General features: G+C 48.8%; 1 protein-coding gene across 18 annotated transcripts in view; it reads left to right on the top strand.

The window, feature by feature from the left end:
* Positions 1–22929, top strand: part of CACNA1G (calcium voltage-gated channel subunit alpha1 G) — a 140763-nt gene that overhangs the window by 82355 nt on the left and 35479 nt on the right. For 7 of the 18 annotated variants that reach the window (XM_085077672.1, XM_085077660.1, XM_085077655.1 and 4 more), the window contains exons 15-23: positions 1912–1980; positions 2846–2872; positions 4724–4817; positions 5334–5521; positions 5651–6097; positions 11559–11659; positions 12792–12915; positions 15758–15826; positions 16704–16888. In XM_085077672.1, the coding sequence (XP_084933798.1) occupies positions 1912–1980; positions 2846–2872; positions 4724–4817; positions 5334–5521; positions 5651–6097; positions 11559–11659; positions 12792–12915; positions 15758–15826; positions 16704–16888 (1304 nt within the window). The remainder of the gene's footprint in view (positions 1–1911; positions 1981–2845; positions 2873–4723; positions 4818–5333; positions 5522–5650; positions 6098–11558; positions 11660–12791; positions 12916–15757; positions 15827–16703; positions 16889–22929) is intronic. The other 11 variants (XM_085077665.1, XM_085077657.1, XM_085077656.1 and 8 more) reach the window with 3 other exon arrangements.

The following is a 22929-nucleotide window of genomic DNA, read 5'->3' as shown; positions in this document are numbered from 1 at the left end:
CTTGACTCTTCTGAGTTGAATTTGTTGGTTTGGTAGTTTTGGTTTGGGTTTTTTTTCCATTCTCCTTCAGATTTCTGGGCTGAAACATAATCCTGGGGCTGCTGCCTTTATCTCCCAGGTCCTTGAGTGCCTTTCCTCAATCCACAAGCACCTCGTTAATTTTAGTGCATGGCTTTGCAGCCCCAGTTGCCAGGCAGCAGATGACTGTAAGCAGCTGAAAAACTAAAAGGGCCTCTTCCAAACTTTAAATAGGGAGCAATATATTTTGCAGGATTGAGTTTATTTTTTTTCCCCTGTTTTGTCCTTTTATTTGGTAACCAGCTTCTCTCATGCAAGAGGCACAGGCAGGACTTTTTACCACGTGGTTATTTTTGACTGCACATTCCCTGATTGAACTGGAACTTGGTGTTGGTGTGGGGAAGATGAGCAGGGGACTCTGTTTGATCGAGCTGCTAACTGGAAATTGCTGCCTGACCTCTCAGGTCCCTGCCTTGGAGACTTCTCTCTGAAGCAAGGAATGACTCCTCTTAGTCAGGCATAAAGCTCCTCTCCCCAGGGAACTCCTAATAGTATTATCTCCAAGGCATATTCTTCCATTGGTAATCCTCCCAGTTGGTGTCCCGTTGTCCCCATCTGTCCTGGTTTGTGGGTTTTATCCTTCCCCTCCTTTGTTCCCCCCTCCCTCCCTGGCACCCCAGGTCCTCCAGCCTCTCCATCCTTTTCTCTACAGGTCATTACCTGCTCTCTGGAGGTAGAGTCCTTGGGGAAATATGGACATTCAGCTTCTGGGCTTTCACCAGAGGGAACAGTCCCTCCTCCTGCAGTAGACATTTTGGATGGTTTTTCTTGCATCCCTTGCCTGTTGCATTCCTATCGGCTTCAGTGGGATTTTCCTTGTGAAAGGAAAAGTTTCCATCTTTTCCCTTTCGATGGCTTTTCCATGTCTCTCTCTGTTACAAGCAAAGTCTTTAAGTTAAGTGTCCATCACATAGCTGGCAAGTCCTTAAACTCTTCACCCCAGCTTTGGCTGGGATGAGTTTTGTAACCATTTAGCAACCAGAGGAAAGATCCATTGCCCTGTAGGCAAGAAATAAGGCTGGTGGGACCATCTGTGCCCTCCTGCTTCAGCATGGAACCTCCTCTGGCCCCATGGGGTGGGACCAGGCACTGCCACACTGCTGGAAAGTGCTGAGGAATGTCGGGAGAGCTGCCCCTGAGCGAGGGGAAGCACAGCAAGGTGAAAAAGGATGTGTGCTTTCCAAGTGGGCAAGGAAAGACTACCTTCTGGTGCTGTGAAATGATGTGTGGCAAAGCTTCCCAGGATGGGGCTGTGCTCCCCTGCCTGCAGAGCCCTGGTTTAAACTGCTGGTTTAAGTGGGTGTCTCCACTAACAGGGCTGAGAAGGGATCTGAACTCACAGCAGATTGTCTCTCTTTAAGTTAGGTATTTCACCTGCAAGAGCGCTGATATTGTGTTAATCAAACATTCATTAAAAGCCTCCATTGCTGCTTAATGAAGGCATAATAAATAAAGATGCTATTATACAGCTGCCAAAAAAAAAAAAAAAGGAAATCATGTTTTCAATAATTAGCTGGTGTTTCATTAGCACAATTATCACTTAAGAGCTGAAGCAAGCTCTGTTCGAAACACTTAATTTAAAGGTAAGGCTGGTCCCTTCAAAGGGCTTCTCTCTACCTGAGATCTCCCACTCCTTCCTTGTGCTGAGAGGAGAAGAGCCACTGCCTGGCTCTCCATCACAGCCACACACTGCCCTCCTCTCCCTCGCCCTCTCCATCCCTGCCTCTTCTCGTGTGTTTTTTGATTCCCCACTCGGTCCTGCTGTTGAAACTGTGAAAATTGAACCCCACCTTCCCCTTCCTTCCCCCCTCCCTCCCCCCATTTCTCCTTCAGGAGATCTCCAAGCGAGAAGAAGCGAGTGGGCAGTTAAGCTGTATTCAGCTGCCTGTCGACTCGTCGGGGGTACGTACAGCACATCCCACCGCCACCGTGCTTGTCTCTCTCGTGGTGCCTGGTCACACACCGTGCTGCTGTCCTCATCGTAGTAGCTGTCATCCTTTTGGGGTTTATTTGGGTGTTTTGGACGTGTTTTTTGCCTTTTCTTTCCTTCTTGTCACCCTCATTGTCGAGTCAGCCCTGATTTTAAGTCCCTTCCTTCTCAGAGGGGGCCAGGTAAATTAAGGTGGGCGCTTCTAAGTGGCTGATGTGGCTCCTTTCTGGATGCCTGCCCTGGGGAAGGCTCCCCAGGGGGCTGCCACAGCCCCATGACACTGTCACATCCTGGGGAGCTCCCTGGGGATGTGGATGGTGATGCTGATTGCTGGGCGTGCCTGCCAAGGCTCCCTCAGCAGGCAGGGGAGGATGCCCAGGAGTGAAGGGACCTGGAATCAAACCTGTTTTGATAGGTGTGTGTGTGTTGACGTGTGTGTGGGAGCCCTGTGCTCTGCAGGACAGGGTAGGATGGCAGCAGCTGCACCGTGTTGTGTCCCAGAAAGGCTGGTGGGAATGCTGGAATGCCACCTTACAGGATGTGAAATGGTCCCACTCAGGTCCGAGGAAGCCGTGGATCTCCGAAGCACAGCACACCCCAAACCTCACCCTCCTGCCAACCTCATCTCTCTCTTCACCACTCCCTTCCCCTCCTGTCCTTTCCAAGGAGCCTGGCTTTCCCCTCAGCCCAAAAGCCCTTTCCCCTCATATCCTGGTGTTTCAGTCCCTTTGGGCACAGGCTGCTTTAGCCATGGTGCCGTCTGGTCCAGCTTGTGGTACCCTCGTATCCCAAAAGGATTTTAACTCCCTGTTCTCTCATAACCCCTTTTCTATCCAGAAAGGCAAACTGGGAGTGCAAGAACAGGTAACGGGCAGCAGCGCCAGCTGCGAGATGTTTGCCTGCAGCGTCCTGAGTCTGGCACGTGGTGTTTGGGAGGGAATGCTCACTGCCCTCCAGACGTGGGGTTTGGTGCTGGGGAAGGGGGTGGGAAATCCCCACAAAACTCTGCCTTTCCCTCTCGGCACATGTTGCATTGTGCCCCCTTAAAACTTTCCTTGGGGCTGCTGACAAGCACTCCAGGAATACAAATCACGTAAAATTCTTCCCATTATTTATTTCTTTTTAATAACCCATTAGGGAGGATGAGTAATTCCTGGCAGGCCCGCTGACAGGCTGAGCTGGGAGCCTCTGTGGGGAGCATACCTGGAGCCAGCTGGAGCCCCTGGTCACACAGAGACTGTGTCTGACTCCAGCAAAGCTCAGGCCAGCCTGGCTTTACTGCTCCCCCTTGCAAGGTGCATTCCTGACCTTCTCAGACTGTGTCCTGCAGGAGGAGCTTCCCTGAATAGCACAGAAGTCCTGGATCCTCAGGAGGGGAAGTTTTGAGCCAACACTTCACGTCACATTCTCTTTTGCCTTGAAAATATCTCTGAGTGTCCAGCCTGCCTGGAAAAAATATCTTTAACAGTTTAGTGACCCTGCACTAAATAGGAGGGGAGCATTGGAGCTCATCCCTCTGGGGTTTTCTTAACGATGGGGTGCAGGGCACTGACCTGTGCTAGATCCATCTCTTCCTCCTGTCCCATACTGGGGTCCTTCTGGGATTTTAAAATCAACAGGTACCCCAGCACCAAACCTCAGCAGTGCTGGCCAGGGCTCCTGGGGACGCAGCTTAGCCTTGGTGGGGTTTTTTGGGGCTCCTGGGCTCTCACTGCTAAAGAGAGGGTCTGCTTGGCTTCTCCCATCCCAGCATCTTCCCCCCCTCCCACCTTTCCTCCATTGTGACAGGGCTTGGTGCCCTTTGCCAGAGCAGTGGTTTCAGCCATGAATCCTCCTCTTTTTGGATGGGTATCGATCGTTCTGGCGAGCACCTCCGCCCCTCTTAGGTGTATCCTGACTATACCACACCCTAAGCGCCTTTCTGCAGTGCCAATGGACAGAATCAGGGTCTGTGCCACAGGACTGAGCAAGAGCCTGGGCACCACACTGAGCAATGGTCAACATCATCTTCCTCTGCCCAAGGATGGGCACCTGTCAGAGCAGGCAGGTCTGGCTCAACCCCTGACGTTCGAAACGATACAGCAGAATTTAAACCCTCCCAAATGATCCAGCGTAAATCCCCAAAACTCCTGCTCCTCTTGTGTGTGGCAGCTGGGAGGGAAAGGGCCCCTCGTGGCAGTTGATGTTGGGTTCTGCCACCTGGATCCTCTCTGTGCTGATGGGGTGTCCATGGACATGTGCACATTTGTCACACTGGAAATTCGGGGTCTGTTGTGCCCTTCCTGAACCCTGGATTGCTCCATCAAAGCACCTCTAGAAACAGCCACACCTGGGGAGTTTTAGGTGCATAAATTCAGAGAGATTAGTAGGATCATCTTTTGTCCTCAAATTGCTCATCGATATCTGTCCTTCCCTAACATCTGCCACATATGCAATTCCAGCAGCAAAAATTAGGCAATAGTTTGGTTTCTTTCCTGATCCCTTTCTGGGACCGTGTTTGGAGCCAGAGGCAATCCATCTTCCTGGTAGGAGGTTAATTAGTCTGTGGTATAAACCTGTGCATGCATCATTTTGTGGAAGGTGATGTTGCATCGTGGTACCAAGTTCAGTGGATCCGTAGGTGTGGTGTTGGACACGGGAATCCATTTTTGGAGAGGGCTGTCCGTGCTCTGTGGCCCCTCAGCCTCCTTGCTGAAGCCTTCTGTTTTGCTCCAGGGTGATGCTTCCAAGTCTGATTCCGAGGGGGATCTCTTCCCCCGCAGCCTGGAAGAGGAGGGAGGACTTAAGAAAAACTTGTCAAATCCAGCCTGTGAGTAATAACCCCAGGAGGATGGGCCCTTCCACAGAAACCTTGCTCTGCTGTGAAAACAGTGTGTCCAAAAGGAAAAAAACCCTCCTAGAGGGGATGCTGTAGTCCCCATTGTGTCATGCTTGGCTTTGCAGCAGGCTTGGGGTGGGATTGTGGGATGCAGGCAGGGAGACATGATTGCATTTGAGCTGTAATTTCCCCACCAAGCCTGAAGTCTGGGCTTTTGGGGTTTCTCTGCTGGGGGAGTTTGGAGGAGGATGGAGGAAGCGGACAGCAGGTTCCTAGGGTTGGAGGTTGAGGGGCAGCAGGTGACACTTTGGGTGTGCTGTCCTCTACCATTGACACCTGATCCCATTGATATTCCCGTTGGACATGCCCTGGTGGGCTGAACAGCCACATTCTCCAGAAGGGCTTTCTGACCCACATCCCCCTGACTGACCCTCCCAGCACAGCTTTGCCCACCCGTAGATGTTCCCCCTTACGGTATGACACCCCAAACCCTCCTGTCTCTCGCAGTGATGGCCCTGAGCGAGCACCCGGAGCTGAAGAAGAGCCTGACCCCTCCGCTCATCATCCACACGGCCGCCACACCCATGCCCATGCCCAAGAGCGCCGTGTTCGGGGACACCGCGCAGGGCTACGAGTCCCGCCGGGCCAGCGGCGTCTCCGTGGAGCCCGTGGCCACCTACGAGCTCAAGTCCCCGGTACTCTCATCACCACCTCCTGCGGATGTTCAGTGCGTCCGTGGGGCTGTCCGTCCACGCAGCCGCCCCCGCCGGCCCGGGGCGGGTGGCACGGGGCTGATGCGCTCCCTGTCGCTGTCCTTCCCGCAGCCCAGCGCCCGCAGCTCCCCGCACAGCCCCTGGAGAGCCAGCAGCTCCTGGAACAGCCGCCGCTCCAGCTGGAACAGCATCGGCAGAGCGCCCAGCCTGAAGCGGAGGGCGCAGAGCGGCGAGCGCAGGTCGCTCCTGTCCGGGGAGGGGAAGGAGAGCTCGGAGGAAGGGGACAGCTCGGATGAGGAGCACTCCAGCCGGGCTGGCAGCTTCAATGGCTCTTTGCCTCACCGCATGGAGTCGCTGGAAACAAAAGGGTCCTTTGACCTCCAGGATACCCTGCAGGTGCCTTCGCTGTACAGGACCAGCAGCATGCACAGCACCAGAACCACTGCCTCCGAGCACCAGGACTGCAATGGGAAAACCTCTCCGGGTCTGCTGCTGCACCAGCTCCACCTGGATGAGCCCCACCCGGAGGGTGATGATGGCGATGACGAAGGCAACATGGTAAGGAAGGGCCACGTGCTCATTTTGGGCTTTTTGACTTGTCATAACGAAGGTTGTCCCCATCTCAGGAGTGCACAAGTGGGTGTAAAAGGGATTAGATCTCACTGTCACCACCAGATAAGACTGAGAGTCACGCAGGAGGTGTCTGGGCAGTGGGTGCTCTCAGAAATGGGGCTGGGATCATATTAAGTATTACAGTGCAGTATCAGATGGCTCATGATGGAGAGATAAGGGTAAAACTCCCCAGGTTGCACTAAACCATGCAGAGTGAAGGCTATCTGTTGGAAATATATGCTTTTCTGGGTTCATTTTTCCATTGTTTTTTGGTTTTTTTGGTTGGTTTTTTAAGTGAAATAACTAATTCTCCCTGCTTTCCAACAATTATTCAGTTTTCTGCCCCTGCACAAGCAGCAGAAAATTTCTATAGGCAAGGAAAGGGCAGGGCTTGGCCCTCCATTCCCATGGCACTGATAGTCCTGTGGAGAAGGTGGTAATTTCAAAGGCTCTGCATTAATTTCCATCTGAAGAGGCATTTCACCGATGAGTGTCTCTTTCACGAGCCTGAAAAGTGCCATTTAGGAAATATTAGCTAAAAAGGCTGGAAGTGCAGGGAAGGGATGAGGGTTCCTGGTCCTTTTTTCACATGGATGTTTGTATCTTAAGGGGAAAAATGGGAACCTGGCTGCTTTTCCAGAGTTGTTTGCATGACTGGCAGAGTGGGGCTTGAGTTGGGCACAAGGGTGTCGCAGTTCCGGCTGTCACGTGTACTTTGGGGCCACTTTTGGAGTGATTCCTGCTCTCCCCAGGTTATTTCTTTGATTAAACCCTGTCCTCAGGCTTAAAAATGTGATGGTTTGATGTGTCATCCCCAGGGGTGACTCTGTTTCTGTTGGGGTGGAGATGGGGTTTGGGTAGCACCATGTTATGGTAACAGGGGCTGTTCTGAGAACAGGGAAGCTGCAGCTTGTGGGCATGATTTTACTCTTTTTCTCTGAGTTTATTGAATGAAAATGGAATTGGGATCATGTGAAGGGATGTGAAAGGCAGGGTTGACTCCAGAGTCCTCTGCTCCTTATGGGAGGAGAAGAGAGTTAGTGCTGGCAGAATGGAGTCACTCAGCCATGAACTGCCTTTGCAAAAAGCCATTATCCCATTACATCTCCAGCATGGATCCTCAGCCTGGGATTTTTACTGATTGTCTTAACCTGCTTTTTTAACTTCCATAAAATAAATTGAATTTTTAAGAAAAGGAGCAGTAATTATTTTTGAAAAAAAAATATCCACTATTAAAAGTGTTAAAGAGACCATGCTCTTTATTGCTAGCTAGGGATTTTTTTCTCATGCTCCAACATCTGCTGCTTTTCCAGATCACCTGGTCCAATCATCCCACAGGATCAAAAACCAGCAGTCCCCCTTGTGCTGGGCATGGTGAGATGGGATGTGTCCTTCCTCTCCCAGCCCCCAGCCAGTGCTGGCAATGAGCTGTTGAATAAGATTTTTAATCCACATTATGGCAGCTGCTTTTAGCATAAACCAACCATCATCCTCTGTGTGCTGGGGTCTGGCCATGGGGGGTGTGATCACCTCATTCCCCTCATGGAATGGTCAAAAGCAAATGCCAAGGGGAAGAATTGACAGGATACGGGAAATAAATTGTGTCCCAGCCCATGGGATAGCCACAGCTAGGACACCTGCAGCTGGCTGTGCCTTTCCCCATGCTCTGGAATGTGTCTTCACTGCAAATCACTAAACCAGATGGATCAGAAAATATTGCTCAGATTAGCAAAATGGGACCCCAGGATGCAGAGCTTCCCTTTGGGATTCCCTCCTGACATTTAGGGGGAAGCTTTGCTCCTAAATTAGCCTTGACAAAGGCTATGAAAAAAATTGCATTTTAAATGGGAAAAAAATGAAATACAAAACTCCCCATCAACAAAAGAAGAGGAGAACTTGACTGTTACTCAGATCAAAGTAATCCTCAATATGCCCTTCTGCATCAAAGCTTCACATCCCTCCTTGCTGCCTGGATTTGATTGTCTCTGGGCAGAAATTAAAGGAAGTGCAAAGGCTTCGTCTGGATTTCCCAGGCTCCCCCTATATTAGTGCTGCTCTGCTGCCTTCAGTGAATTTATTCTGAATTTCCATCCCTCCGAGGGGCCAAAATCAGACCCCTGACAGCTCCTCTCCCCAGAAGTGTGAAATCAGGGGGCTGAAATCTGTTCTTCATTGCATCACTGCAGGCAAGGAGTCTCTCACAGAGAAAGCAATCCACAGCCTGCTTGGGTTCATGTGGCTGTGACTGGGATCAGAGACCTGCTGCCAGCTCTTTGTTGTTTCCAACCACTGGATTTTAGGTGCTTTTGGTTGTTTTCTACCCAAATTGCTGAGTACTCAGAGCAGAAAGTAAGGGAAATATTGAATATGCAACCAACGTGTCCCCTCCTCCCCAAAACCTCACTGCATTTCGCAATTTCAGCTCCTTTCCCTTTGCCTACTCCACTTTTTCTCCATGGCGTGCAGTCCAGCCACTCCCAAACCCTCTCAGCCTGTCCCTGTTGCATATTAAAATTAAATAATCAGGTCCCGAGCGCCTCTGTGCAGCTTCCAGCTTGCCTGGAGGTCCTCTGCTGCTCACAGAGCGTTTTTCAGCAGTTCCCCCATCCTTATAATAAATCTTTAATAAATTGAAGCCTCTCCCTTACTCTGAGGAGTGCATCAGTCATCTTTTATTGCCAACTGCCTTTCATCCTACCCTCAGAAGTGCATAAATATCTGAAATTCCTTTATAAAAAAAAAAAAGAAAAAAGCTATTTATCAGCAGCTCTCCTTGCTGTGGGATTGAGAGGCTCTTTTTTAGCACCCAGAACCATCCCACATCCTGGCTCCTGCTGCCTCTGGATGGGCTTACCCAGGGAGATTTTGTCCAAGTCACTGGCAACTGAATTAAAGAGTAGTTTCCTTCTCCCCCCACATCTTTATTCATCCTGCCCAGGTGTGTTTTATGAACAAATAGATGTGATTTATATAATTGATCTCTCACTTTGAACATAATGCAGGCTTGAGCAGCAATCAGCCCCATTGTCAGCACACAGAGCCTGCCTGGACCTCGCTGGGAAAGCCTTGGATGGGGCTGGGGTTGGAAACTCTCAGGGTTTATTTCACAAATACCTTACATTTGGCTCAAATTAACTGAACTGTGCTGTTCCACTGGTGGAAATATGGAGTAATTCCTTGGAGTTTGGATTTCTGGGGATGTACTTGGCTCTGCTCAGAGCAGCCCCGGTGCTCACCCTCACTGTAACCCACTGAATAGAGACATGATGGAAGATCACTTTTTGCCTTTGTTATCTGATTTAGCCCATGAACTGCAAGCTGCAACAATTAGCCAAACCCCAAAATATCTTTGGCATTAAAACTGGACAAAAGGAATATGAAGAAGCATTCTGTGCTGCTGACGCATTACCATTCACTACAAATCCCCTTGATAAATACCAGAACTGCTTTGAATAATAGATACTCCTGGAAACCTTCCAGCTCACAAAAATGAACTGGACTGAGTTGTAGCTATTACTCCATGTCCAGAGGCTGGGGTAGCAATCACTGCTCTCACCACAGCTTTGAGCAGGAACCCAATTTTTATCCATTTATTTACCTTCGTTAAGACGATGGATAATTGGGCTAACCAGGCTGCTCAAAGGGATAACACAACCCCAAGGATGCATGCTCTATTAAATACAGTTTAGAGAGAAGGGAGCAGTTCTTACTCCTTGCCTGAAGCTGGAAAAGGGATGTGAGAACATCCAAGACAACCGAAACCCCACTGGTGTGCTGTGCATGGTCTGTGTGTAGAAGTTGAGGGAAGAAGGGATGGCTGAAGGAGCAGGGTAGAAAGCTCTAACTTTTCTTTTTGTTACTTAAACTTTTCTTGTTATTTGCCCAAGGCGATTTTCATTTTCTGAAGGGTTCAGGTTGTCACCAAGAGCTTTCATTAAAACAGGTACTACACCAATTATTCTCCATCACTAATGAGACTCCTGGCTGGGTGTCTATAGGAAGAGAAAGCACTTCCTCCATTCTGCTCAATTACCCTAACAAATCCCATTTTTACAGTCTAGAGTCCTCCAAATGCTGAGAGTTTGCCTCAAAATGAATCCCCCTCTCTGTTTCCACGATGAAACAAATAAAAGTGCCTCAGTCCTGGAGTGTGGGTGCTCCTGGGCTGTGAGGGTGATTCCTGCACTGTTCTTCACACCCCTCTGTGTCCTCACAGCCCTGAACATCTCTAGAAGAAGCTTCAAAGAGCTCACACAGGCACATTCCCAGGCCTGCCCTTCCCAATCCAGGTGGTGGCAGAGAAATAGGAGTGATGAAAGAGCAAGAATTGGTTTTTATTTGTCTGCAGACTGCTGTGGTGACAGCAGGCACACTGCTCTGTGGGTTTATCTCCTGGTGCTTTGCTGTGGAAGGGTTGGGGAAGCTCTGGTGTGGTGGACAAGATGTTGACCTGGCTTTTAATGGTTGTGCATGCACAGGGTGCTAATACTGCTTTGCCAGTGTGGTTAAAGATCCTGACTTTCCTTTGGAGGTCTGTGGCTGAGAAGGTGATAAACATAAGTCAGAAGCCGTTGCAGCCAGGATGAGGCTTCCCCTCGGTGTCCAGTTTTTGATGTCTTCAGTTGACTTCTTGGCTCAGGCTTTTGCTTGTGCCCTCCTGACCTGAAATGACCTTGCAGACAGTCTATAACCCAAGTCTGTGTGGCTGAGGATGTGCTGTGGTTTCAAGTGGGAATTAATTTGCAGGAATTGGACAGCCCATGTTCATGCAGGTCAGGCTGACCACGATGCTCCCTTCTGCCTTTATAATCTCCCATCTAATCTGTTCTTGCTGAATGAGGGGCAGACACTCACCATTGTGCTCCTGGACCAAAACTTGGGTCTCAAATTATTTCTTCAGCTTTCCAGTGGTGCATGGACACGCAGCCAGCTGCAGGAAACCCTCCCTCTGCTCCCTTTATAACCTCTGACACAAGCGTTCTATATTGTTAAAAAAAACAAGAAAAAAAAACCCCCAAAAATTCCCCAAAACACCTTACAAGATTCAGGCAAGCATCTGATGAGTATTTGGAGGGACTAAGTGGGTTATCATTCCTCTGGGCAAAGGTTTTATTTATCATATTTGTCCTCTTGAATAACTGTGTGCCAGGCACAGTCACCCTGCAGAAGAAGAAGCAGGACCAAGCCCTGTGAGCTCACAGGGTTGGCACAGCCCTCATCCAGCTGCCAGAGCTCCTACCCCTGCCCAGCAGGGTCTTTTTTGGGGATATTATTTTCTTTCAGCTTTACTGAGCCCTTGGAGATACATGCTTAGTGAAAAGCTGCCCCAAGTCCTTCACTTGGAAGTTTTGGGGGTTTGCTGTTTTAACAGTTCTGTTTTCCTCCCGCTCTGTCTGTTTCCCCCCAGAGCAAAAGGGATCGCATGAAGGCCTGGCTGAGGGCTCGGCTCCCCACCTGCTGCAAGGAGAGAGACTCCTGGTCCATCTACATCTTTGCCCCTCATTCCAGGTAAGGCAGGGCACTGGGACAGTGGTGGTGTGATAGGATGGATGGGAGCAATGGAAGCTTTCATTACAATGGCTCACCTGCCTGTTTATCCTGGATGGGTCTCTGTTTGTCAGTCCCCAAAACTCCCAGCCCTTCCCCTGCCCCAGCAGGACATCAGGGTCACACAGCAAGCAGGCTGCAGAGAGCACAGGAGTGTCCAGTCAACACCCATGGCCAGGGCATGGTTGCAGCTTCATCAGGTTCCCTATTTACTTTGCAGTTTACTGCTCTGCAGGATTTTCACTTGGTGGAGCCTGGTGGGTTTGGAGCAAGGGGGAGGTGCTGCACCACACAGAAAAATCTGAATTTGCCCCACAGCACACTTACAGCACAGCAAAGGACCCCCTGACCTCCTCAACCTGCCTCTCAAAGGGACTTCTCCATCCTCCCCTTCCCTTTTTCTCAGAGAGCACCCTCTCCTTGCTCGAGGGCTCTGCCCTTCCCAAATCCTGGCCATGTGGAGCCAGCTGGGCTCCGTGCTGACCGACGCGTTCCTCTGGACACTCACCGAGGGTTTCCCGTGCTGCAACCGAGCGCCCTGGACAGCGTTCAGGTTCATTCATACAAAGATTAGAGAGATTTTCAGAAACAGACTTTGGGAAATGTAATACGGTATTATAAATCCTGGGTCAGTGTACAGCCATCTGTCACAATAAATAGCTTCTGTCCCTTTGTTCCACGTGTGCTCAACCCTTACAGGCTCACTGGGAATTTTTCTTCCTTAATTTAAGCTAAACCTGAGCACTAGGAACCAGGTAGGGGGGCAGATCCAAACCTGGCTGTGTGTCCAAGTCGTGGAAGCAGCTTCCCCCTTCCCAGTGAGCAAAACCCCCTATGAACATTCCCAGGGCTTGAAATTTGTGGCTCAATCCCATAGCTCAGATCCCTTTCTGTTCATACCCCAATCTGCCCTCAGCATGAGGCTCTGCCAGGGAGGGGATTGGGGGATTGGAGCTCATCTGCTTTGCAAGCAGAGCGCTCGATTTCCCTGCCATGCGCCGAGCTGCTGCGTGTCTCCCCAGCCAGTCGAGCATTAATAGCTAGTCTGTGTCTACTCTTCTTATTTTTTTTTTTCCCCTCTCTCTCTCGGCAGATTCCGTCTGATGTGCAATAAAATCATCACTCACAAGATGTTTGATCACGTTGTCTTGGTGATCATTTTCCTGAACTGCATCACCATTGCCATGGAACGGCCCAAGATTGAGCCTCACAGCGCTGTGAGTTTCGGAGGTTAAGGTTTTCCTGTGCTCCTCGTGGAGCAAACACCTGTGGCTGGGACCTCACTGCTGTTCACTTGGTCTTGTTTTCTTTCTCTTTTTAAAATGGGAAGGTGCCAGCACCCCTGAGTATCCCTTGAATTAGGTGCAGCAACTCTCCTGGCCCCCACCCAGTCTCCTTTCAAAGCACAAAAGCAGAGATCGTGACCTGCAATATATCCAATATCCCATTTCTGCAAGTACGATCAAGGTTTTAGCACATGACATAGCATGACATCTGTCTCAGTTTCCTTCTCTGAGAAACCTTCAAACACTTCTCCTCTCTCAACACAATGTTCACTTCTTCCATCTGTTCCCCACGGGCACGTATGTGTGGTGCGAAGGGAATGGGGGAAACTGTTCATTTCATACTCTGCTCTCCCCTTTGTGTACCAGCTTTGTTGTGACACCAGAAAAACTGAATTAATGCAGGCACTGCAATGCCAGTTCTCGTAATGGCTTTGTTTTAATACATAATAATAAGGATTCCTCAAACTAGACCCTCACAGCACCAACATCTGGCAATCAGAGGGGCAGAATCACCCTATTGCTCTTTTATTTTAGCGTAGATTGGGGTGAGATGCACTGGGCTCTTGCTGATTTATCGCCCAAGACTGCTCATATCACAATCGTATAGAATCCTGTTTTGTTGATGTAGGCGTGTCAGGCTGTTCATTTTTGTGGATTTTCAATGTAAGACCTTAAAACTGGAGTCTAGGCTGCTCTGTGCCTATTTTAAGCATTCCCTAGTAGTCCTCCTTACTGTAACAGTTTGCCCAGCAGTCCCTCCCCTAAATCAATTTTTTTCTTTCAGTTCCCATGCAGTCGTGCACCAACTCCCAACTGAAAGAGAGCAGGGCTCCCTGCCAGCTGATCTAGCAGGAGATCACCCTGCTGCTCCCCAAATGGGGCACCCTGAGAACATCCCTTAAAACCCTAAATGCTTCTTTGCAGCCCCATGCTGTGTCCTGTGAGAGTCACCCCTCACCAAGGCTGGCTCTGAAAGGAGCTGCAGTTACACAGATGAAAGGAAATAGGGGACATGTGTGAGCTGGAGCAATCCAAAGCAAAGAGCTGTAGCACACAGACCCAGTGCTTCACCCAGGAGAGGAGCAGCTGTGGTGTCCCCTGGCTTTGGGAGAGTGCAGAGAGAAGAGGAGACAGAGACTGGTGTGAGGTTCAGGGGGATGGACCATGGCCTGGGAGCTGCAGAGGAGAATGGGATGCAGAGCAGTGGGGCAGGGGAGCCAGGGGGAGTTCACAGGCCCTGCCTGTGCTGATGGAGCTCTCATCTGGAAACCGAGAGTTAGTTTAGGTTGAGTTGTTTAAAATAATTGTTCTTTGCTTCCCTGAGCTGTGGATTTTCGAGCTGCTCCAAGCGAGTTCTCTGTCCCTGTCCCAGTTTCAGCTGGCTTATCAGAACAGGGGCTGCTGTTGCAAGCCAGCATGTGCTCCCCACTGCAGAGTGCACGACATGGGCCGGGGAGATTATCCTTCAAAATAGCCTCATGCTTGCCAGGCAGGAATGCAATATCCTCAGCCTCACCTCCACGCTGTTGCTGTTTTATCTCCAGCTGCACAAGCAGGTCCCTACCCTGTCCCTCCTGCCCACTGCCTGCCCCCCTACAGCAGCCTTTGTGTGGCAGTCAGCTAACAACGGAGATGTTTCCTATCACAGCTCACGCAATCACAGCACAGGTCTAGGACCTAATTAATTATGGACCCAGTATGGAAACAAGCTACTGTGTGGTTCCTGAGTCACTTCCAGTAAATCATGATCTGGCAAGCGAGAGAGTTGCCAAGGTGTTTTGTCTTGTTTAAATTGCATCTCATTTTGAGCGAGAGATCTGCATCTCTTAGGGGACTGCTCTGTAGGGAGAGGCAGAAATAAATCCAAAATTGTTACTAGCAGGACTGGGGCCAATTGTATGTGCTCATACATACGTGAGCACACATCATCATTTCTCCAGCCCCTGCCTTCTGCTGCCCATTTCTCAGTGCAGGGAATCAGAGGCTGTCCGGGGATTAGGGAAAAGTGTAATTTATTTAATAATCATCATTAAAATAAAGGTTTCTGCTAACTATAGATAGGGAAGCAGTTCATGGGCTCATCTGTAATCACTAGAAGCTCTTGCTGAGCGGTGGCACTGAGGAGGGTATGGTCTGGTGGGTAGTGCAGGGGACTGGGAAATGAGGCTGTTGGGCTTCATGCCAGGTGTAGCCTGTGGCTTTTGGCAAGAGAATCGACCTTTTGGGGGCAGATCTCAGCTGGCACAAACCCCCAGAGCTTTGCTGGCTTCACTGGAGCAGTGACAACTCAGGCCAGCTGCGCTTCAGCATCTCATGGGTCCTGCAGCTCTGTCACTCTAATATTGACTTAATTTCTAGGAGAATTGGGAGCTCAGTGATATTTACACTGTGCAGTGGTGTCGGCAGGTGAGCGACAGGTAGAGATTTGTCAAGCATGTTTCAAGGAGGGCACATCACCCTGTTTCTGCTCTGCGGGGAGGGGAATTTGGGGGGAATCAGGGAGGATTTGGAGGCAAAGGGGGGATTTTGGGGGTAGGTGCCGGCGGCTGTCCCTGTCCATGGTGCTGACACAGAGCCGGGTACTGGCAGGACTGGAACGTGCAGTGTTATTGTCTAAATATTTGGATTTTTCCCTCTTTGCAAGCAAACAGTCCAAGGCTTGTTTCAGCACAGAATCTGTAGAGCATTTATCAACCACCCAAATATGCACGGGGGGATGTACAACTGCAGAGACCAGGCTATAAAACATTGTCTCTCATTTTCTCTTTCATAGGAACGGATTTTCCTAACACTCTCCAACTACATCTTTACAGTCATCTTCCTGACTGAGATGACAGTTAAGGTAAATGAAGGTGGAGGATAAGTGTGCCTGTATTATATTAGTGCTTTTTTATTACAGTGGACTCACAAAACCCCTGGGTCTACCAGCTGTGAGTGAGGTGTACATTTTCCGCTTCTGAATCACATTCAAATGCCCACCACACGCCTTATTCCAAGCACGTTTTACATCAGAACAATTTCACTGAAGTTGCTCTTGATTTACACCATTATAGGAGCAACGGGATCCTTCAATTCAGCAATCCTGCCCTATTCAGCAAAGCTCTTGAGCACATGCTTAACTTCAGCCATGCATGTAAGTCCCATTGTCTTCAACAACCAGTTGTCCTCAACAACCTAAGCTGCTGTGTGCATTCCTGAGGAGGGAGAGACTTAAGCACGTTGAAACACTTTGCTGGATTTGAGGCAGGAGGCTCAGAAACCCATGGCTGTAAATCTCTCTTGTGTAATTCATAATCATCGCACTGAACAATTGCTCTTTCTTTGGAAAGTTTTTCTAGTTTCTTTATTTGCAAAGCTTGTACATGATTGCTTTGGGTCAGCCACTCTGAACCTTCTCTCCAGCAGTCCATAAGAATAAAATATAATCAAAATTTTTTATGCCGGAGCTAAACACGTTAGGAAGAGTTTTGTGCAGGGAGGTTTATCTGCATTAAAAGTACATCAGCTGTAAGGGACGACCCAGGATGTTTCTGCACTGGTATTTTCATAATTCTTCCAGCAGAACACTTTGCTGGTTTGTCTAATTAGGCTTCTGTACTGGGAAGCAAATGGACTCACAGACTGGTGTCTGTAAATAACATGTTCTCAGCAGGCTGCTAACTGCAACAAACACCTTGGATGCCACAGTCATAATTTGTTGTAACTTGGTGTCCGGGCAGGTGGTGGCACTAGGCTTGTGTTTTGGGGAGAAAGCCTACCTGAAGAGCAGCTGGAACGTGCTGGATGGGGTGCTGGTGCTCATCTCCGTCATCGACATCCTGGTCTCGATGGTGTCAGACAGCGGCACGAAAATCCTGGGGATGCTGAGGGTTCTGAGGCTACTGAGGACTCTGAGGCCCCTGAGGTAAGTACAGGCAGGGGAAGTCTGAGGGGTGTAGGGTGTGTGTGCCAAAGGTGTCATCCCAGCCTCCCGTGGCTCTGAAGACAATGAGACCCCGCAGGTCCTGCCGAGCTGCGAGAGCTCTGGGACCTCGCTGTGTTTTGGGATCAACCCCAAGTGCAATAGGAAACTGATCAATACCTCTTCTGCTCATTAAAACACACATCCCCTGCTATTTGTGTGCTCATTTGCGCTGTGTAAAGTGCAGCTTAACAGCTTCTTCTCCCCCTTTCCTTCAGGCAGTCAGTGGCTTTTGTAACAAAGAAGGAAATTAGTAGCAGGTGGCAGATTATTTTTAAGGAAGCAGAGACTCAAGTGTTGCTTAACCTGGAATGCAAAGAAGCCTTTTTTCCCCAGCTCGCCATTAATTTTAGAGAGACATTTATTTTGAAAATGACCCAGACAAGAGGAAAACAATTGTGCTGCTAACTTGGCCCCCCCAACTGTGCCAGCAGGCAGTATCCCATGCTCCAGGGACAGCTTCCACTCCGATAAGAACCTGCCCAAGGACCAACCTCCTCTAAACAGGCATCTGTTTGTGACCTGTACCCCAAGGCATGAAGGTTTCTCTCCATGCTAAATGCAGTTCCTCTTTAATACCATTGTTGCTGCTCCTGTTAGCAGCAGCTAATAAACCTTCCTGCTCAAAGCATCTTTGTGTGCCTGTCATATCTTACCGCTGCTTCCTCCATAAAAGGTTCACTTTGAGTCAGGATTTTTCTCTTTCAGAACAGAAAAATAGGGCCCTGCTTCTGACAGAAGATGTTGTTTTACTACCCCTGTGTGAATAATAAGTCTAAATAACAATGGCCATGCCTATACATATATCTTTCAAATATTCTCATCAGCTATAAAGGACGTTCTGTTCAATTGGTCTGTATGTGTGTGTTGCACCTGGTGAGTTTTAGGACGTGAGCTGCTTTTAATCATTTTTATCTGGACAGCTGGCACCACTGGGGTAGTTCAGCTCCCTCACCATGTAAGTAGACTATATTCCTATGTGACTCCAATTCAGACTCTTCTCTCTTTGTGTGTCCCCTGGTATCTCACGTCAGCTGCAGTTTCTGGGATAGTTTCTGCCCAGTTGCTGGTTGGGTGGATTTGTTCTGCTCCTATGCTTCTGCTGATTTTTGACCCATGTTGAGAAAGCCTATAAAATAATCTAGATGGCTCTGTGTAAAAGAAGGATTGATTTCTCATCTCTGAACTGTGGCATGCAAGCTTCTCTTTTGATGGTTAAATCAGGTTTAAAGGGAGATATTTGGGTTGTGCTGAGCTCTGCTGGAGTCACCTGTGTGACCTGGTCAAAGCCATGTGTGCTACTTTGTCGATCTGTAGGGCTGCCTGGCCAGGACCTGGGTCTTTTTTAACTGGAGCCTTTCTCTGTAGTCACCTGTGTCCATGAATAATCTGCAGTTAGGGAGAATAATCCACTCAGTAACTGCAGGCTGGAGGAAGAGCTGCTATCTGAAGCATGTGTGGGATTAGGCTATTCCATTGCTATTTGATATTTGATTTGTTTTCTCAAGAGACTACGTGAATGTTTTCAGCCAACACACTGCCTTCTACTACAAAGGAAACGTAAAAAAAAAGACAGCAGCAAGCCCATTCCCTAAATATGTTCAGAATCAGTTAAGTTCCCCCGTAATTAGATTTGTAGGAAATGAAAAAGCAGCCATCAAACTGGGGGCTTTCCAGTAAGTCATAAATCTCTGCCTGTGGACTCCCATCTGCCTCTGTGCTGCACATCTGGGCTGCTCCGAGCAGCCTCTGCCCACAGCTGCCCACAGCTGCCCACAGCTGCCCACAGCTGCCCGTGCTGCCTTTGCTGCAGGCTCAGTGTGGCTCAGGGATTCCTTCCTTGCCACACAGCCGGGATGTGCAGCTGCACAACGCGGGGTGACAGCTGGGACAGGTGACCTGAGGTCTTCCTGCGCCACAGCTCTGGCTCCCGTGTCTGGGTGAAGTCTCCCGTGGAGGCTGAGACAGATTTCTTTCCTGGGGAAGTGTGAGGCAGAGAGCAAAGCAAGTGCTCCACTGACACCACAGAGGAGCAAGCCTGGCTCCTTCTGTCCTCCCTTTCTGGGGACACTCGGGGACACCCTCACAGAGCAGCCAAGCCACAGCTGTCTGTGTCACACAGCTCCAGAGCAGGGACAGCCCTTGTCATCTCTGCATTGGCTTTCCCACTGGATGGCCTGGAAGGGGGATCCTTGCAAAAGATCTCCCTCGTTCTGTCTCTGATTTTCTCCTGTGGCAACCACCCCGTTGCTTTATGCAGCCCACAAAACCCCACATGCTTCTGCCTTCTACCCAGGCCTTAAAAAAACCTGGCCTGCGTGCCAATCACGGGGTTTTGATTGCATGATTGATTATCAGCCTCCAAATTGAATCCATGCGGATTCAAGCCCAGCTTTATGACCAGAATTCCAAAAATAAATTCAAAAAGGAGTGACATTTAAAGATGTTTCCATGACCCTCTGATGTTTCAGCCAGTAAAGGGATTGCTTATACAATAACATTCCTTCCTAATGCGTTCAACCTGCTGTTGTTGGGATCAAGCGGTGTAGCTTAAGATACAAGAGAAATCAAAATTGAAAATGTATTCAGATTTAATGTGTGTGGAGTTCAGGACTGTTTTACTCGCTACATAGCCTGGACTTTGACTTCCAAAGCACACAGATAAATTATTCACTTTTATACCATTGTGGTCTAATAGTAATTTCATAACTCTCTTCCATCTGTCATATCATCACCTTTGCTAATTTTTTTTTAATCGGTGGAGGAAGGTCTTCATTAACATTGATCTGTTGCTTCATCTAAGTGCTGCTACTTCTGAGAGCTCTCATCAGGCTGTAAGGCTTAATGTTGGTAATGAATCCAACTGGGATGAGGTTAACAGTGGGTTTGGAGCATCTCACACCAGGGGTTTAACAGCATTGGGAATGCTCAGACCAGCAGGACCAGGGGGAATTAAGATTTCTTCTCACCAAAACAAAGAAGAAAGAAGGTCTCATTTCAATTTCCCTGTTTGTCATATGCCTAATGCAGACTGGAATTGTGCTGAATGGAACCTCATCACGTCTCCATCTCTGGCACAGCTGCAGGGCTCCAAATCAGTTGCATCCTTCAGCCATAAATTGCAGGGGTGTGGGTCAGATAATCAGATTTTACAAGCCTGATAGCAGCAGGACCTTGGCAATGCTGATGAAGTGTGGGGATGCTGTATGTTGACATATTGGATGTGATATTAATAATCTGGAAAAGCTGAGAATTTCATTGACACCTCTTAGAGAATTATCAGACTCTCAGGAGAGTATCAGGAATCTTTGCACGGATTTGCCTCAATGTTGGATCAGATCCTTACTCTGAGGCAGCTCCAAGGTCTGAAGGTTTCCATTAGTAAGAACTATTATTTTTCAAAATCTTTTCAGAGTCTTTTCTCCCTGTAGTGCTGAAAACAGCACTGGCATGGAGCTAAACTGGTGGCAGCTTTTACCCTAATGCATTCTCATTTGAGGAATTCCCAGGTTGATCAAAACGCTTAAAGCAGCCAAACGCTGCAGTTTTTCAGCCCTTTTTTTCTTCAACACACACATGACTTTGCAAAGTCAGACAAGTAACCTCCTATTTTCTCTCTCAGCTGGATACCAAATAGTATCTCACAGGGGAAATCACTTTATTATTTCTAGAACAGCATTTCTTAATAACTGTTGGAGAAAATCATCAACTTTAAACTCTGGAGACTAAATTCTTTCCTCGTCCCCCAAAATTTAAGGATGCTCCAGTAGTTTAGACCACAGACCTTCCATTCAGAAGACTTGAGTTTAGTTCTGTCCCACTTGACAATGGGTGGAAGTTCAGGATCCCTAAAGACAGGATCCCTAAAGCCACCAAAGAGCCTAATTTACATCTAAATCATTGGAACTGAATTGCCTGTCACCCTCTGAGAACATGGCTTGCTCTCCTCCCCTGCCTCAGTTTCCCACCTGTAGGCTGGCAGGTGTAGCATTTCCCCTAGGACTGTGTGAGGGATGTGAGGGGTGTGGAGGTCTTTAGTCCATCTGAAGAGCTGGAAGAGATGTTCAACCTGAGCCTGGGCTGATCCCACAGTGACCAGTCCCCATGCTGCTCATGGGCCACTGCATCCTTCATCTCCCTCAGCCATCTGCCCCTCCAGCTCCTTCCCTAAAACACACAGAGGTGTCAGAAATAGGGATTCACAGCACCCACCTGGCAGAGATGCCCACCGTCAGGAACTGCAGCATCTGCTCTTTGTGTTTCACTGGTAAGGGAGTGGATGAAAATACCACCATCTGTTTCTTTCTGAAGGTGATAACTGATGAGTTACCCTTGACATTTCGAGTAAATATTTAACCAGGAAAAAAGGGAAATAAGCTTTAGCTTTTCCGGATACTGTTTAAAGCCAAGGTTTTGGTAAGAGCTGGTGGGTGTGCACTGGACACTGCAGGTCACTCCACCTGCAGGCTCTGGGGCAGGGGAGGGCTGGTGCAGGTTGGCTGTGGTCCCAGCTGAAGCCACATGTGATGGGTGTGTGGATGTGTCCGTGGGGACATCTGCTGGGAGCACCATGGCTGGGAGAGGGAGAGGAGGAGAGCTTGGACCCTGTCCAGGCAGCAAAACTCAAACAGTGCTTCAGGTGGTGGAGCCAGACTTGGGAGGGAATGGGAGAGGTGGTGAGAAGACTCCCATGGCTAAAGAGACCCAGGGAGAAGCTAGAAGGTGAGAGATTTTGGGGCACATTGGAGTGCTGAGTGTTGAGAGGAGTCACCAGCAGCACCCAGAAACACACAGGCATTTCCCTTCCCTGACTTTCACAGCGTTTAACTGCTTCTGACTCATGAAAGCACAGTTTCTATGGCATCAGTACAAACTGATTTACAGCGCTAGTGAAATGCTTAATTCCGGTTGGCATCAAGAGGAGGGAGGCATGTAACCTCTTCAGATGCCTCTCTTGGTCTCCACCTTCAGGTCAGTGAGACTGAATACCTCATTCATCTTGCCCAGCATGGTGAGATGGCTTCTCTAAATCACACAGGACTTGTCCTTTCTTTGCAACACTGTCCTTGAGAGTATAGGTACAGTTTCTGGTTTATTTTTTTCCTTCAGTCATGAAGTCCACATTTTTCTTCTTCAGCTTTCTGGTATGATCTAATCTCCCGTTATGAAATTCTGTGTGATACCAGACAGAGAGGAGCTGCAGAAATTAGGTTAGATGCTTCTGGTCCTGCCAGTGAGGCTTCACCTGGATGACAGCACTGGTTCAGAGCTGAGGCTGTACCGTGGGTGTAAAGCAGAAATGGTGATGATCTGAGGGGTAGCTCAGGTCTCTGTATACAGCAGCACTGTAAGTACAAGTACAGATTATTTTTTAAGATGAGAGTGGTGAAAAAAAAGGGCACAGGTTGCCCAGAGAGGTGAGAGATGCCTCATCCCTGGAAATATCAGGGGCTCTGAGCAACCTGATCTGGTGGAAGGTGCCCCTGCTCATTGCAGAGGGTTGGATTAAATGACCTTTAAAGTTCCTTCCAACCCAAACCACTTTATGATTCTGTAATTGCTACAGATGTGCAGGCAGATGTGTAAGAGTGGCAGCTTCATTTCATGGACTGAGACAGGAATATCAGGAGTCTTGCCTAAATCTGTGCAGGAAGGGACAGTGGGAGGCCCTCTCTTTGCAGCCCTGAAAGCCTGTGTCTGTGGATGGCCCAAAGAAAGCAGCTGAATTTTCTGGCCTCGTATGTTTTCTCCTCCTCCTCTTTAATTTATGCAAAGCTGTGCATGTTAGGCAGAGACCTTTCCCCTCCAAGACCTCTATAACTTCACAGGTCAATCTTCCAGAAGTGCTTTTTACATAATTATTTTTGAGTTACTCATCATTCTAAAAATTTTTCCAATGCTCTATTCTTCATATCTTCTGTCTTGATAGGGGGCAAAACTGGGCAGGAGCAGGACTGACAACTTTTGTGCTTATTTGCCCCTAC

This window comes from Lichenostomus cassidix, chromosome 18, assembly GCF_008360975.1.
Source record: "Lichenostomus cassidix isolate B80296 chromosome 18, HeHo_3.0, whole genome shotgun sequence".
Taxonomy (NCBI): Eukaryota; Metazoa; Chordata; class Aves; order Passeriformes; family Meliphagidae; genus Lichenostomus; species Lichenostomus cassidix.
Note: the sequence above shows the minus strand (reverse complement) of the source record. Positions and strands in the feature narration are given on the sequence as shown.